The 11516-nt window shown below is 63.1% G+C and overlaps 1 protein-coding gene across 6 annotated transcripts in view; it reads left to right on the top strand.

Moving 5' to 3' along the window:
* LOC113203410 (uncharacterized) overlaps positions 1–11441 on the top strand; it is a 22904-nt gene extending 11463 nt beyond the window's left edge. The window contains exons 2-11 of one of the 6 annotated variants that reach the window (XR_008010790.1): positions 559–1353; positions 7842–7998; positions 8081–8312; positions 9024–9139; positions 9453–9593; positions 9679–9900; positions 10007–10140; positions 10221–10591; positions 10670–10902; positions 11057–11441. Coding sequence is in view for 5 of the 6 variants with exons in the window: in XM_026418089.2 (XP_026273874.1) it covers positions 923–1353; positions 7842–7998; positions 8081–8312; positions 9024–9139; positions 9453–9593; positions 9679–9900; positions 10007–10140; positions 10221–10591; positions 10670–10839 (1974 nt within the window). In the remaining variant the exon portion in view is untranslated. Of the gene's footprint in view, positions 1–558; positions 1354–3629; positions 3798–4455; positions 4608–6816; positions 6969–7841; positions 7999–8080; positions 8313–9023; positions 9140–9452; positions 9594–9678; positions 9901–10006; positions 10141–10220; positions 10592–10669 lie in introns of those variants that run through there. The other 5 variants (XM_026418090.2, XM_026418089.2, XM_026418093.2 and 2 more) reach the window with 5 other exon arrangements.
* The last annotated feature ends 75 nt before the right edge of the window (positions 11442–11516 follow it).

Raw genomic sequence — 11516 nt, 5'->3', positions numbered from 1 at the left:
CCCGCCCCCTCCATCCCCCGGGCCTCTTGACTTTGCTCTATCGCCCTGCTCCAAGGGGCTTAGAGTCGTTGGTCCGGACGGACATTCCCCACCACGGCGAGCAACAACTACCGAACAAGGATTGGAACGGTTTCAGGTGGAATGACTGCCCGACGCGCGATCCTCGCGTACCAGGTGGCTGAAACCTTTGTTGTGCTGTGCCTCTGAGCACACAGACGTGTCGTACGGGGTGCGTGGGTCGGGTGGTGTCTCCAACCATGGCCACTTTGCGGGTTGGGAACCGCGCCCGGCGCACCTGCGTGCGGTTAGACGATCTACGAAACGGGTGCGGTTTTTCAGTCGCCAGGTCGGTTGGCGTTGTTTTTTTTCCGAACCCCTCTACTATCAAAAGAATACTGCTATACAATACTATTTCGTTTCAACGGCATAGTTGAAAGCAGGTTGTTTTTTTAATGGAATGGAATGACCCCTGCCCCACTGTCGCACGCACACTTGCACGCACGCGCACGAGCACGTCGCGCAGCATAAAGAGACCGTTACCGGCGTTGCCTTCCTCAGGCCCCCGTCCTGCGGGTGGTGAGGAGCGCGGAGCGCCCTGGCCGCACCGCCCCCCGCCACGCCGCCGCCCTCCCTGCCCGCCCCCGGCCCCTCGGAGGGTGAGGCGGAGGCCAAGGAGAACACCCCTCCCGCGACCCGCGAGGACACCGCGAGCCCCGCGTCCGCGGCCGGAGTCGACGCCAAGACCAGGAGGGACTCCCCCGCCCGCGGGGAAGGCAGGGCCAAGAAGAACGTCACCTTCTCCGGCGAATGCGTCGGCGAGACTGATGGCCCCGCACCGACCAGCGAACAAAGTGTAGAAGAACCTCATCCTGGAGATAAGGAGACCCGGAAGGAGGACCGCCCGGGCGCCACCACCGCCAACATGGCCACGGCTGTCCAGGCCGCACCGCTGCCGCCTCGGACGGGCCGCATCCCGGTGCCGAGGCCGGTCAGGGCCGCCAGGTCGCTCACGTCCTCGCCGAGCATGGCCACCTCCGTGCTGCGGCCCCTCAACACCAACACGGCTAGAGCGGCGCCCGGGGTGGCCGCGGCCAGGACGCCTCTGGGCAGAGCGACCCCCGGGCGGGCGCCTGCCGCCGCCGCCGCCGCCACCACCACCACCACCACCAAGCCCCCCGTGTCGCGACTAGCGAGCCGGACCCCCAGCCCGGGTCAGGGGCGCGCCCCGCGGGGCCTGGGCCGCACTGCGGACACTGTGACCACGCCCTCCCGCGGCGGAAGCTCTTCCGCCTCGGGGTCGTCCACGCTCCCCTCGAGGACAAGGAGGCCGACGCCCAGGACCACCATGCCCAGGTAACACCAACGGTCTTCCTCTCTCCCTCTTTTCCCATTTCTCTATCTCTCTCGGCGTTGGCCGTATCCGTACCAGAAGGGATATATCCGAAGCGAGTTAGCGCTGCGGCCGTATTTATTGCCGAGTATGATGGCGTGTTGTTATGTGCAGCAGCGCGGCCGGCGACAGAGTGCCGGCCGTGTCGCCTCGCGGCAAACACCGTGTGCTGCCGTGTACCAGTAGCACGGCACACATGGCGGCAGTAGTCGCACCTCTGTGTTGTGTGCCCGCCCCGCCGCCCGCCGCCCGCCGCCCGCCGCCCGCCGCCCGCCGCCCGCCGCCCGCCGCCCGCCGCCCGCCGCCCGCCGGGGACACTCTCGCGGAACTCTGGGCGATTCCCTTGCAACTCTTGCAGGGGTGTGATCATCATGAGAGCCTTTGGGCGAGGCGCGCGGCACGACAGATCCGACTTTCTCCGCCGTCCTTTTTTTTCAGAGTTCGGCGTCAGGTAGGAAACAAACGGAAGTACACAAAATGTTTTCACAAAATGACTGAAGAACGAGCTGAAGAAGGACAAATAATGTGTCAGTCCTCATGGCGAGTACGTGAAATTGCCACACGGAGGACATCGAGGAGAAAAGGAAGGCAGCTTGGTAACAGGTGATCGGCGCCCGCTGTCGTGGCCACGGCGCGCGACACTGCCTGTGACGTCGTCGCGCCGACCTGACAGGTGGCGCGAGCGAGCGCGGGCCGAGGCTCGCAGCGCGCGCTGAGCGCCGGGCGGGTAGGCCGACAGATGCACGGCGACGCGCGGCGGGTCGGCCCGCGCGGCAGGGCGCTGTGGTCGCGGCAAGGATCAGAGCAAAGAGAACGAACAATGTTTACAAATAGATGACAATGTGTGTGCCCTGCCTGTAAAACTAATGAACTTCCAAGTTCGAGTGGCAGCCCTGCTCTGGTGGGTCGTGCATGCTTTAAACAAGAAACACACTTGCAGGGTGCCACCCAAAACAGGCAACTCGATCAACACGAAACTGCATGTAGCGCGGCGAAAAGGGGTAGTACTATATGCCGCTGTCCTGCTTCATCCCGTCGTAGTCTCGCCCCGCCCCGCGCCGCCCGGGTCCGATTTTCACGTGCGCCAGCTGCGCGCCGCCTGTGCAGGATTGATCGACGGCGACGTGCCTAGCGGGGGTATCTATTGACACGACACGACGACGCCGGCCTCCAAGGCCTTCAATCTCTCAGGACCGGGGCGCTTTTGTGTTTGGCTCGGCGGGGCGTGGCGGGGCGTGGCGGGGCGACGGAACCTATGGGTGCGGACGTCACAGGGAGCGAGCCCGCGGCGAGGGAGGACACCCGGGAGGCGGCAGCGCGCGCGGCGGGAGGGCCGACCGGTCTAGGACCCTCCCCTCCCCCTCCCCTCCGCCCGGCGACACGTCCCGTGGTCATGCTGATCACACCGATCGGTTCCAGCGGCGAGACTCGAACGCGTGCTCTTTAGTGCAAGAACAGGCCCTATTCATTGCCCGCTGAGCAAACGGGACTCTCGTGGCGGGTACAGGTGCGCGGGGGAGCTGGTGACACACGGACCGTGACCGACGTCATCCTCGCTGCCCTGCGGTGCCCCGGGCCCCCGGCTGGAAGGGCCGCGGCGCTGGCGTCACGAAGCAGGGCACGCGTAAGGGCTTGATGAGGACTTACGACTGCTCTTCCTCCCGCCTCTATCCGGACTGCCGCACAGATGTGGGCCAGGGTCGGGGCGGGGTCAGCCGATAAAGGGCACACCAAAGGGAGACGGGGAGAGGAGAGATACCGTGCTCGGCGCTTCTCTGCGGCCGAGAGAGGCGAGAGCGCCGGAAACTCGACTGTTTCGTCATGTCGCGGTTTTAATGTTTTCTCCAGCCTACATTTCGTTATTCTTTGAAGAGCAGGCGGGGAGGGGCAACGCATCCTGCCCCGCGCCCTCCCGCTTCGCCCTGTCCTGGACGTGGGGGCCCTCCCTACAAGGTGTGTGCCTGCCCGTGCCCTGCCCCACAGAGAGGGGGGCGGGGCGGGGAGCGCCGCAAGGGGTCGGCTTGATACGGAGCGTGAAAGGAAGGGCGACACCTGCGTGCGTGCGTGCGCGCCGGACTCGGACGTCGCGTGCCCGCCACGCCCCGCCAAAGCCCCGTCAAAGCCCCGCCGTCATGGCCCACCTCGCCTCAGCCCGCCCCGCCCCTCCCCGGCGTCGCGCTCGCCGAGACAGTGAAGGCGTTTTGGTCACTCGGACGTGAACGGAGTAAGTGGTGGGCGTCGGCCGCCGGGCGGAGCGTCGTGGACGAGCGCTTATCACTGGGAGGACCACTCGCGCTGGACAACGAGGCGGCCGCGGTCGCGGTGTGCCGCCCTGCTGCAGACTTGCGCCCTTCGTGCGTGCGCCCTTCCGTGCAGCTGTTCTGTCGCAGTCCTGTCGCCATGAGGGGTAAATACTCGCTGTACAGCGCTTACATTAGCCCGGTCCACTGAGGGACCGCCCAGAAGGCTCGTCCGTTGTCCGTTTTTCTACAAATTCGTTCGGCCAATTTCGGGACCTTGACGGCGCCTGCGATACTCGGGGTAGGCCACCCCGCGGTACACGCGTGCACTGCGGGCACGATCATGCCTAACCACTAGGCGCTATCAGAGCTTGCCGCGAGGCTGAAGTTTGCAGGTTGTTCGAAACCGCGAATGACGGACGTACTGGATGATCTTTTTCTCGGCGCTCGTCGGCGGCAGTGCGGTTCGCCCACCGGGGCAACGAGGCCTCTCTGGAGGAGCGACGGTAGCATCCTCTCGCCTCTGTTGCACTGCATCGGTCGCTGCACTCGGTGTTGCAATGCCTCGGCGATAATCATAATAACGCCTCGTTATGAGGAATTAGCGCGCCTCCTGGGGCACGGCGGGGCGGGGCGGGGCCGGGCGGGTCCCTGGTGAGTAATCCGCGGAGGTACTCGAGACCTGCGTGGGCGCCGCACCCTGCTGCTGTCAGTGCTGCCTTGCCGCCGCAGCCCCGCAGCCCGCTGCTCGACAGCTTTGCGGGCCAGATTAGCGAATATCCTTATCGGCCTGGCCGGGGCCCGGGGCCCGCGGCTCGCGGGCACACCCGGACCGCGGGTCGCAAGGGCAGTCGCAGGCTGAACGCTGACGGGTCCAAACCGCCGTCACGGGCCGCGAGCAGCAGCAGAGCGACTGTGGGCTGTGGGCGTGGGGCAGGAGTACGGGCTGTGTGCCGCCCCGACTGCACCGAGTGCAGGTGAGTCAGGACGGACTGCAAGGGGCGCAGGTGGCCTGACCCCTGACCCCGTTCGGGTGCGAGCCCAGGGGCCCCGCCGAGCCCCAGCCCGACTCTCAGTCATGATGCAAGAGGATGGGGCCGGGGGGCTCGCGGGACGCGCCAGGATGTGCATATTATAGGAGGCCGACACCGCAACACCCAACCCCACCTCGGCGGGCGCCTCCGTGCATAAAGGAGACCTCATCGACGTGCCCCGCTTAGCTGCCAAGACTTGCGTTCCTCGCCGTTTGTCTCCCGCCCTCCCCTTCCACCCTAGATCGCCGCGCCGCCGCCCAACATCTCAATACCGCTCTGATCCAAACTCAATAACTTGGTGTCATGCCGACGTCGGCCAGCAGCTAGCGGCACGCCGCCCTTCCTCCACCTGCCTTTGAGGTGTGCGGCCTATAGGTGTCGGCCGGGAGCGGGGAGTGGGGAGGAGGAGGAAGGGGGTATCCTACGTGATGGTGCACACTGGGACAGTGGGCCGCACTGTGCGCGGGTCCTTCAAGAGGTTCCCAGCGCGGCGGTGCGGCCGACAAGACTCGCGTCCACACATGCCGGGCACCAGGGCAAGGCGAGGCACGGAACGACGAGGCACGGCGAGGCACGGCCCCGCCGAGGTCTGCTGCGCTCGAGGCTGCACCGACACCGGCCTCCAAAAAAATTATAAAATGTGGAGCAAAAGCGTGCAAGGTCGCGCGCGGGCCACGCCGGCTCCGCATCCGGGGTGATACGCGGGACGGGACTGCCACAACACGACGGGGCGGTGCGGGGCGGCACTGCAGGGCACTGCTGCTGCTTGCTGCTGCTGCCTGTGCGTGACAGCGAGCGCTTCCCCCGACCCGGTACAGTCGTTCACTCGCACCCACGCCGCGCGGTGCGACGGGCCGGGCCGGGCGTGCCGCGAGCAGGAGGGGGAGAGGGGGAAGGGGAGGGGGGACGGACACGGCAAGTGAAGGGAAGGACCGGGGGGAGGAGCGAGGGGGAGGGAGGGTTTGTTAATTGACACCATCGCACGGCAAAAAAGGGAAGTGCCGCTGCCGCCGCGGTGGAAACGTCTTTCCGAGGAAATGAAAGAAAGAAACGTTATCCACACTCAGGCCGTGACAGGTCGTCGGCGTCGTCGGGCGTCGCTCCGCTCGCCTCCGGGTCCCCCGGTAGACCCCGGTAGTGAGGAAGGGAGGAAGGTTTCCCCACAGACGAATCCGAGTGAGGGAAATGTAAACTTTGATTAGGCGTTTCGTGGACAGCAGCCGTGCCACTGGGCGGCCCAACGGCGCTAACCTGCGCGCGATGTGGCGGCAGCGCCTTTGCAAGAGGAGAGGGCGTTCCCTCAGGTTCCCGCGGAGGAGGTCGGCCCGGCGTCGAGCCCTAATGCCGAACAATTACGGGAGAGGTGAGAAGAGGGGGTCGGGGAGGGAGAGAGGCACAGCGCGCAAATGTACCAGTGAGTGGCCTGTGTCGGGAGGGGGGGGGCAGTGGGGGGTATGGGCTGCAAGGCACGGGTTAGCGCAGTTATGCCGTTCGTCATACACCCCAACAACGGGGAGAAGGTATTACACTTTTCCCTGTAAATTTTGTATGAGCGTCGCGATGACTGCGGCCAGCGTGTTGCCCTGGAAGTAAATTGAAATATTGCAGGGCAGCGCCACTGGGCGCCCTGGCCACGCACTGGAACGCGTTGCGTGTGGCCGGCGCACCGCCCGCTGAGCACTTCATAGTCATGCAAGGCACTCCGGCTGCGGCAGGAGAGCCGGGCGGAGCCGGGCGGCTACGAGCGAGGCCCAAGATGCTCGTCAGATAGGACCGGCCGCGGACCGGCCGCGCTATGGGCGCTTTCTCGTCGGCGAACATCGGCGTATGAATTGGAGAACGGGACGGCGGCGTGCGTCCCTGGCGCGCACACCGCAGGTGGATTGTATGTGGTCCATGCGCAGTACACGCAGTACACGCAGCCTCCCGCGGGTCGCGGCGCGGCCACCTTCCACAGCCTCCGGGTACCTCCGGCGGCCGCGGCAAAAAAGTAGCCCGGAGCGAGCAGAGCCGGAGGCGGCGGCGGCGGCGCCGGGCCCAGCGGGCCCCACGGCTCCCCGGCGCGGGCCCCATGCGGCCGGGACGCTCTCCAGCTCAGTCGACTGCGGGCGGGCGGACTCTCCGGCCGGTACCGACTTGTACCGGGCGCGGCTTCGCGTCGTCTCCAGGCCGCGGGCGTCGGCGGCGTCGGCGTCGCGGCGGTCAGCCGGGGCACACCCGGGGGACGAGCGTCGGGACCCCGCCACCGCGGGACTGGTCTTCCCTCGCCTGCCAGCCGCTCCGCTGAGGGCCGCCCAACAGAATGTCAGTGCCGATCGACACGGATAGTGTTGTTCTGTCCAAGTCTCGAGTGGTTTCATCTGTCGTTTCCGCGATACTACTACACCCCGGTCGGATTAGCGTTATCTCCGTGACGCCTCCGTCTCATCGAGGCGCGCCCCGGTCTGCAAATATGATACAACTGTCAAGGCGACTTCCTTCCTGACGTCTCTTGTCGATGTCGTATTTTTCGCCATTGGTTCGGCACCGTGTCGCCGGCGCCCGGCGCGTCACATCGACACGAGTCGTCTTTAATTAATTAATTGAGGGCCACCCAGCTGCAACCGCCAGGCCGGCCGGTCCGGCCCGGCGCGGGCGGGGAGCATCCTCGCCACGCTTTCTGGCGCGGGGCCCGGCGGCCGCGGGGCCCGGCACCTTGAGCCGTCCCGGCCGCAGCCGGAGAGCAGGGCGATCGCCCAGCGCCGCGCGACTCTGGACGAAAACGTGAAGCAAAAGGGGGCTTCTTTCAACTCTCAGGGTGCCTCCCGCGACAGCGACCGAAATGGGCGATACTTGATTAGTGCTCCCCCCCTGTGTGCGCGGTCAGCCGCCGCGCCGACCGATGGCAGCGTTCAGGACGAAAAAAAAAAAAAAGGTTGGCCCTGAACAGCCGATATTATGAACGCGGCAGGGTTCATTCCCTCCCGATTATTGGGCGCTCTCCTGCTTTACCGCGCCGGCGGGCTTTAGTTTTTGTGCTCATTACTGCGTCGCACTCGAGCGGTCCCGCGGCCGCGGAGCCGGAGCGGCGCCCCGCGACAGGACAGGTCGCCATGGTCGAGGGGCTCCAGGGGCTCTCCTCCTGGAGCCGTGCCTTCCGAGCTCGTTCTAAGGGCGTGCGTTCTTGTGCCCACACAGGGTCTCGTCGGCGCCCCGCCTGCCGCTGGGCCCAGCGTCCATGGATCTCACCAGGTTCACGACGTCGGCCCACGGCCACCCGGAGGGGGCCCTGTCCCGAGTGATCATGGTGCGGAAGACCGAGCAGAGGGTCTTTACGTCGCTTCAGGGCAGCGAGGTGAGTCCAGCGGAGCCCGATGTAAAAGTGTCGCCAGACAATCGGCCACGCGACTAACAGGCTGGCTGGCTATCGCTTCCAGATCCCCAAGGTGGAGACGCTGACCAGGGAGACGGTGGAGACGTTCAGAGGCAACCGCACGCAGCGCAAGGTGACCACGTGCCAGAAGCGCGACGGCTCTCTCGCCGGCGACCTGGCCGAGCTACGGTCCGCCCTGAGCTCCGGATACACGACGCCGAGGACGGGGCGCACCACCCCGGGGACCGGCGGCACCGCCACCCCGCTCACTTCCGTCAGCAGCTACGCGGCGAGCGGTAAGTCCCGGACACCCGCTCGGAGGGGGTGAGTCACTCTGGCTCTACTTAGATAACGTTCCGGATCGAGCCTAACGACCTACAAGTCGGCCGGGCCAGGCGTTGTCGCGGGTGAGGCTGGGCTACGCGGGCTGCGTCGTTAGCGTGGAACAATGCCGGCCGTGCCGGGCACGCCACGGGCACGCCCCGCGGTGGCGGCCCGGGCGCCGTCAAAGCATAGGCCCCCAAGGCCGAAGCGCCGCTGTCAGAAACCTCACGATTTGGGAATAGATGGTGCCGGTGGGAGAAATTGTTTTGTCCCGATAATGGGTGAAGGATTAACCACGGGCAGGGGATGGCGCTGTTGTTCGGTTCCGCCCGCTTTTTCTACGAAAACACTTCTCGCTTTTCGCTTTCGTTTCGGCCCCGCGTGGTCCACAGATAAACCGAAAATACTATCAATATCTAAAGTAAAGTGACGTCAATCGACTCCAATCAGTCGACGACCGGTACGTCATCGACCGCGGGGCTTAGGGCACTTACTCCCTTCCTGTCGATAGTAACACGTCACGGATAAGACTTGCTCTCTGGAGCTCACGACAGGATAAGAAGCCCGCGAGTCCTAGGGCGGGCCATCATTCGTCGAGTAGCTCGGCAGCATGAGGAAGTACCTCTCCTCCGTGTTCCGGCCCACCGAGGCCCCCGCTGACGCCACCCCTGTCTCTTCGACAGGCATGTCTTCGGCGGACCCCGGGCGCCGCTCCCCCAGCAGCTCGCCGGACCGGCCAGGCAGCAGGGCGAGCCACGTGAGCGTCACCAGCAGGGCCAGCAGCAGCAGTACGACCACGGTAGGTACTCACTCCGACACCCCGTTTAACACGTTCAAGGCGGCTCGTTTTTGATGCCTATGATTTAATATGGGAGCGTGACCATTGAACGTGTTCAACTGATTACGGACGTTAAAAATGCTCTGAAAATAGTGACTACCTCTGTCTATACACTTTGAGTATACCTAAGCCCGGCCCGGCAGGCTGATCAGCCGCTGATGACATTTTCATACAGAAAAGGGTAGTCGAAGTCGTTTTGACTCCGTGTTGGCCGTCCTTGTTCCACCTGGGCCGTACACCAGTTTCTGACCCGGGGTGTGCCTGTTTCCCGCAGCAGAGGCTGAGCAAGTCCAAGTCGCGGAGCCTCTCGGACGGCGAGTCGTGCTTCGGCGAGGACTTCGCCCAGGCCTTCCTCGCCACGCACAACGAATACCGCGCAAGGCACGGCGCGCACCCGCTCAAGCTCAGCAAGAAGGTGAGCACGGTGGAGGCCAGTTTACAAGTCTGCGAGAAAGTCGTGACGACGACAGTGTCGTATGATGTGCGCGTGTCGTCTTCAGCTGAGCAGGTACAGCGAGGAATGGGCCAAGCGGCTCGCCTCCAGGGGCGTCATCGAGCACCGCAACGACTCGGAGCACGGCGAGAACATCTTCTGCTCGTGGTCCTCCAACCCGGCGCACACCGTGGCCGGCGATGAGCCCGTGCACCACTGGTACAGCGAGATCAAGGACCACAAGTTCGGCAAGGAGCCCACCTCGCTCAAGACGGGCCACTTCACGCAGGTAGGCCACACTGCGCTGCACTCGCGCGCGGCGGGACAGCCTACCCCGCAGTCGGCAGGCGTTCCGAGGCGGCGGGTCCTCACCCGTTCCCTTCCCTCCCCGACAGGTGGTGTGGAAGGACTCCCGCGAGCTGGGCGTGGCTGTGGCGCGCAGCCGCACGGGGCAGGTGTTCGTGGTGGCCAACTACTCGCCGCCGGGCAACTTCGTGGGCTGCTTCGCGGAGAACGTGCCTCCCGTCGGGTAAGCCAATGCTCGGCGCGGCCACCCGCAAATGGCAACCCTCAATGGCAACAGGATTTAAACTCGGTTGGTGTCTTTAGGGGCTTCCCCTCGACGCCGGGCGCGGCCCTGTCCCCGGTGCGCGAGGGAGTGGAGGCCGGCGGCTCCGAGGACCTGGCCCAGGAGGGCCTGCGGCTGCACAACGAGTACCGGCGCCAGCACGGTGTGCCCGCCCTCCGGCTCAGCACGCAGCTGTGCGAGTACGCGCGCGACTGGGCGCGCACCCTCGCCCGCGAGGACCGCTTTGCGCACCGCCCCGACGGCCGCTACGGCGAGAACATCTTCTGCGCCTGGTCACCGGACAGCGGCACCGGGCCATCCTCCAGGGTGGGTGCAAAGGAGGCCTGTGATACCTGGTACAAGGAGATAAAGGACCACCCCTTCGGCCAGGAACCCCGGCTGCTCAAGTCAGGTGAGTCATGTGCCTGCATGTAGTGTACTGTAGTCAAAATCTGATTTTTTAAATACAATTTTTAAATGCGATTTACAGGTCATTTCTCTCAGATGGTGTGGAAAGAGAGTAAAGAGCTGGGGTTGGGCATTGCAAGAAGTAAGAACGGACGCACCATCATAGTTGCCAATTATCATCCTCGTGGTAATTATATTGGCCAGTTTGCTGATAATGTGCCAAGACCAACATCAGGACCACACTCATCATAGGAGCGAATGGACGATTTTAAAGACCAATTGCCCCCCCCCCCCCTTTTTCCCACAGTTTTAAAGGTATGGTGTATTGTCGATGTGTTACACTACATTCCATAATTCATACCACTAGTAACCGTTACTCTTAGAAATCCTTTCACTTTGTTTAGCTTAATTCATTTACTTTTATATTTAACTGTCAAAAGACATTAAGGTTGGTTACATTTATTGACAGGTTTCATGTTAATACCAAAGAGTGTACTACAGTGCAGAGGCCATAATGCACCGCACCATAGGACAATTTCAAATTAATAAATTTGCAATATGGAGCATAGAAGTAGTTTTTTATACTTCACTGAGCATTTTTCTAGTTACCTCAGACTGCTTTTACATGCAGTTTTATTAGATCTTTGATGACCTTTTCAAAGCAATTTTTCATCTCCAATGATATAGTACTCTGCGTATTATTAGCAGGTTTTAGGTAATAAATTTGACTAATTAGTTGACAGTCATGTATGTATTTTGAATTCCAATGAGAATTTTATACCGTTAAGGAAAACATTTGTACGTTATCCATGTTAAAAATATAACACAAAGATTAAAGATTTGAAAAATCTCGAGTAGTGGTTTTTAAGTGGGCGGAAATCCAAAAATGTATGTACTGTAGGTAAGAGCTCTCCATGTAAACATACAGT

Source organism: Frankliniella occidentalis, unplaced genomic scaffold (assembly GCF_000697945.3).
Source record: "Frankliniella occidentalis isolate FOCC.00 unplaced genomic scaffold, Focc_3.1 Scaffold14, whole genome shotgun sequence".
In the NCBI taxonomy this organism is placed as follows: domain Eukaryota; kingdom Metazoa; phylum Arthropoda; class Insecta; order Thysanoptera; family Thripidae; genus Frankliniella; species Frankliniella occidentalis.
This window is presented reverse-complemented; position numbering and strand designations above follow the sequence as displayed.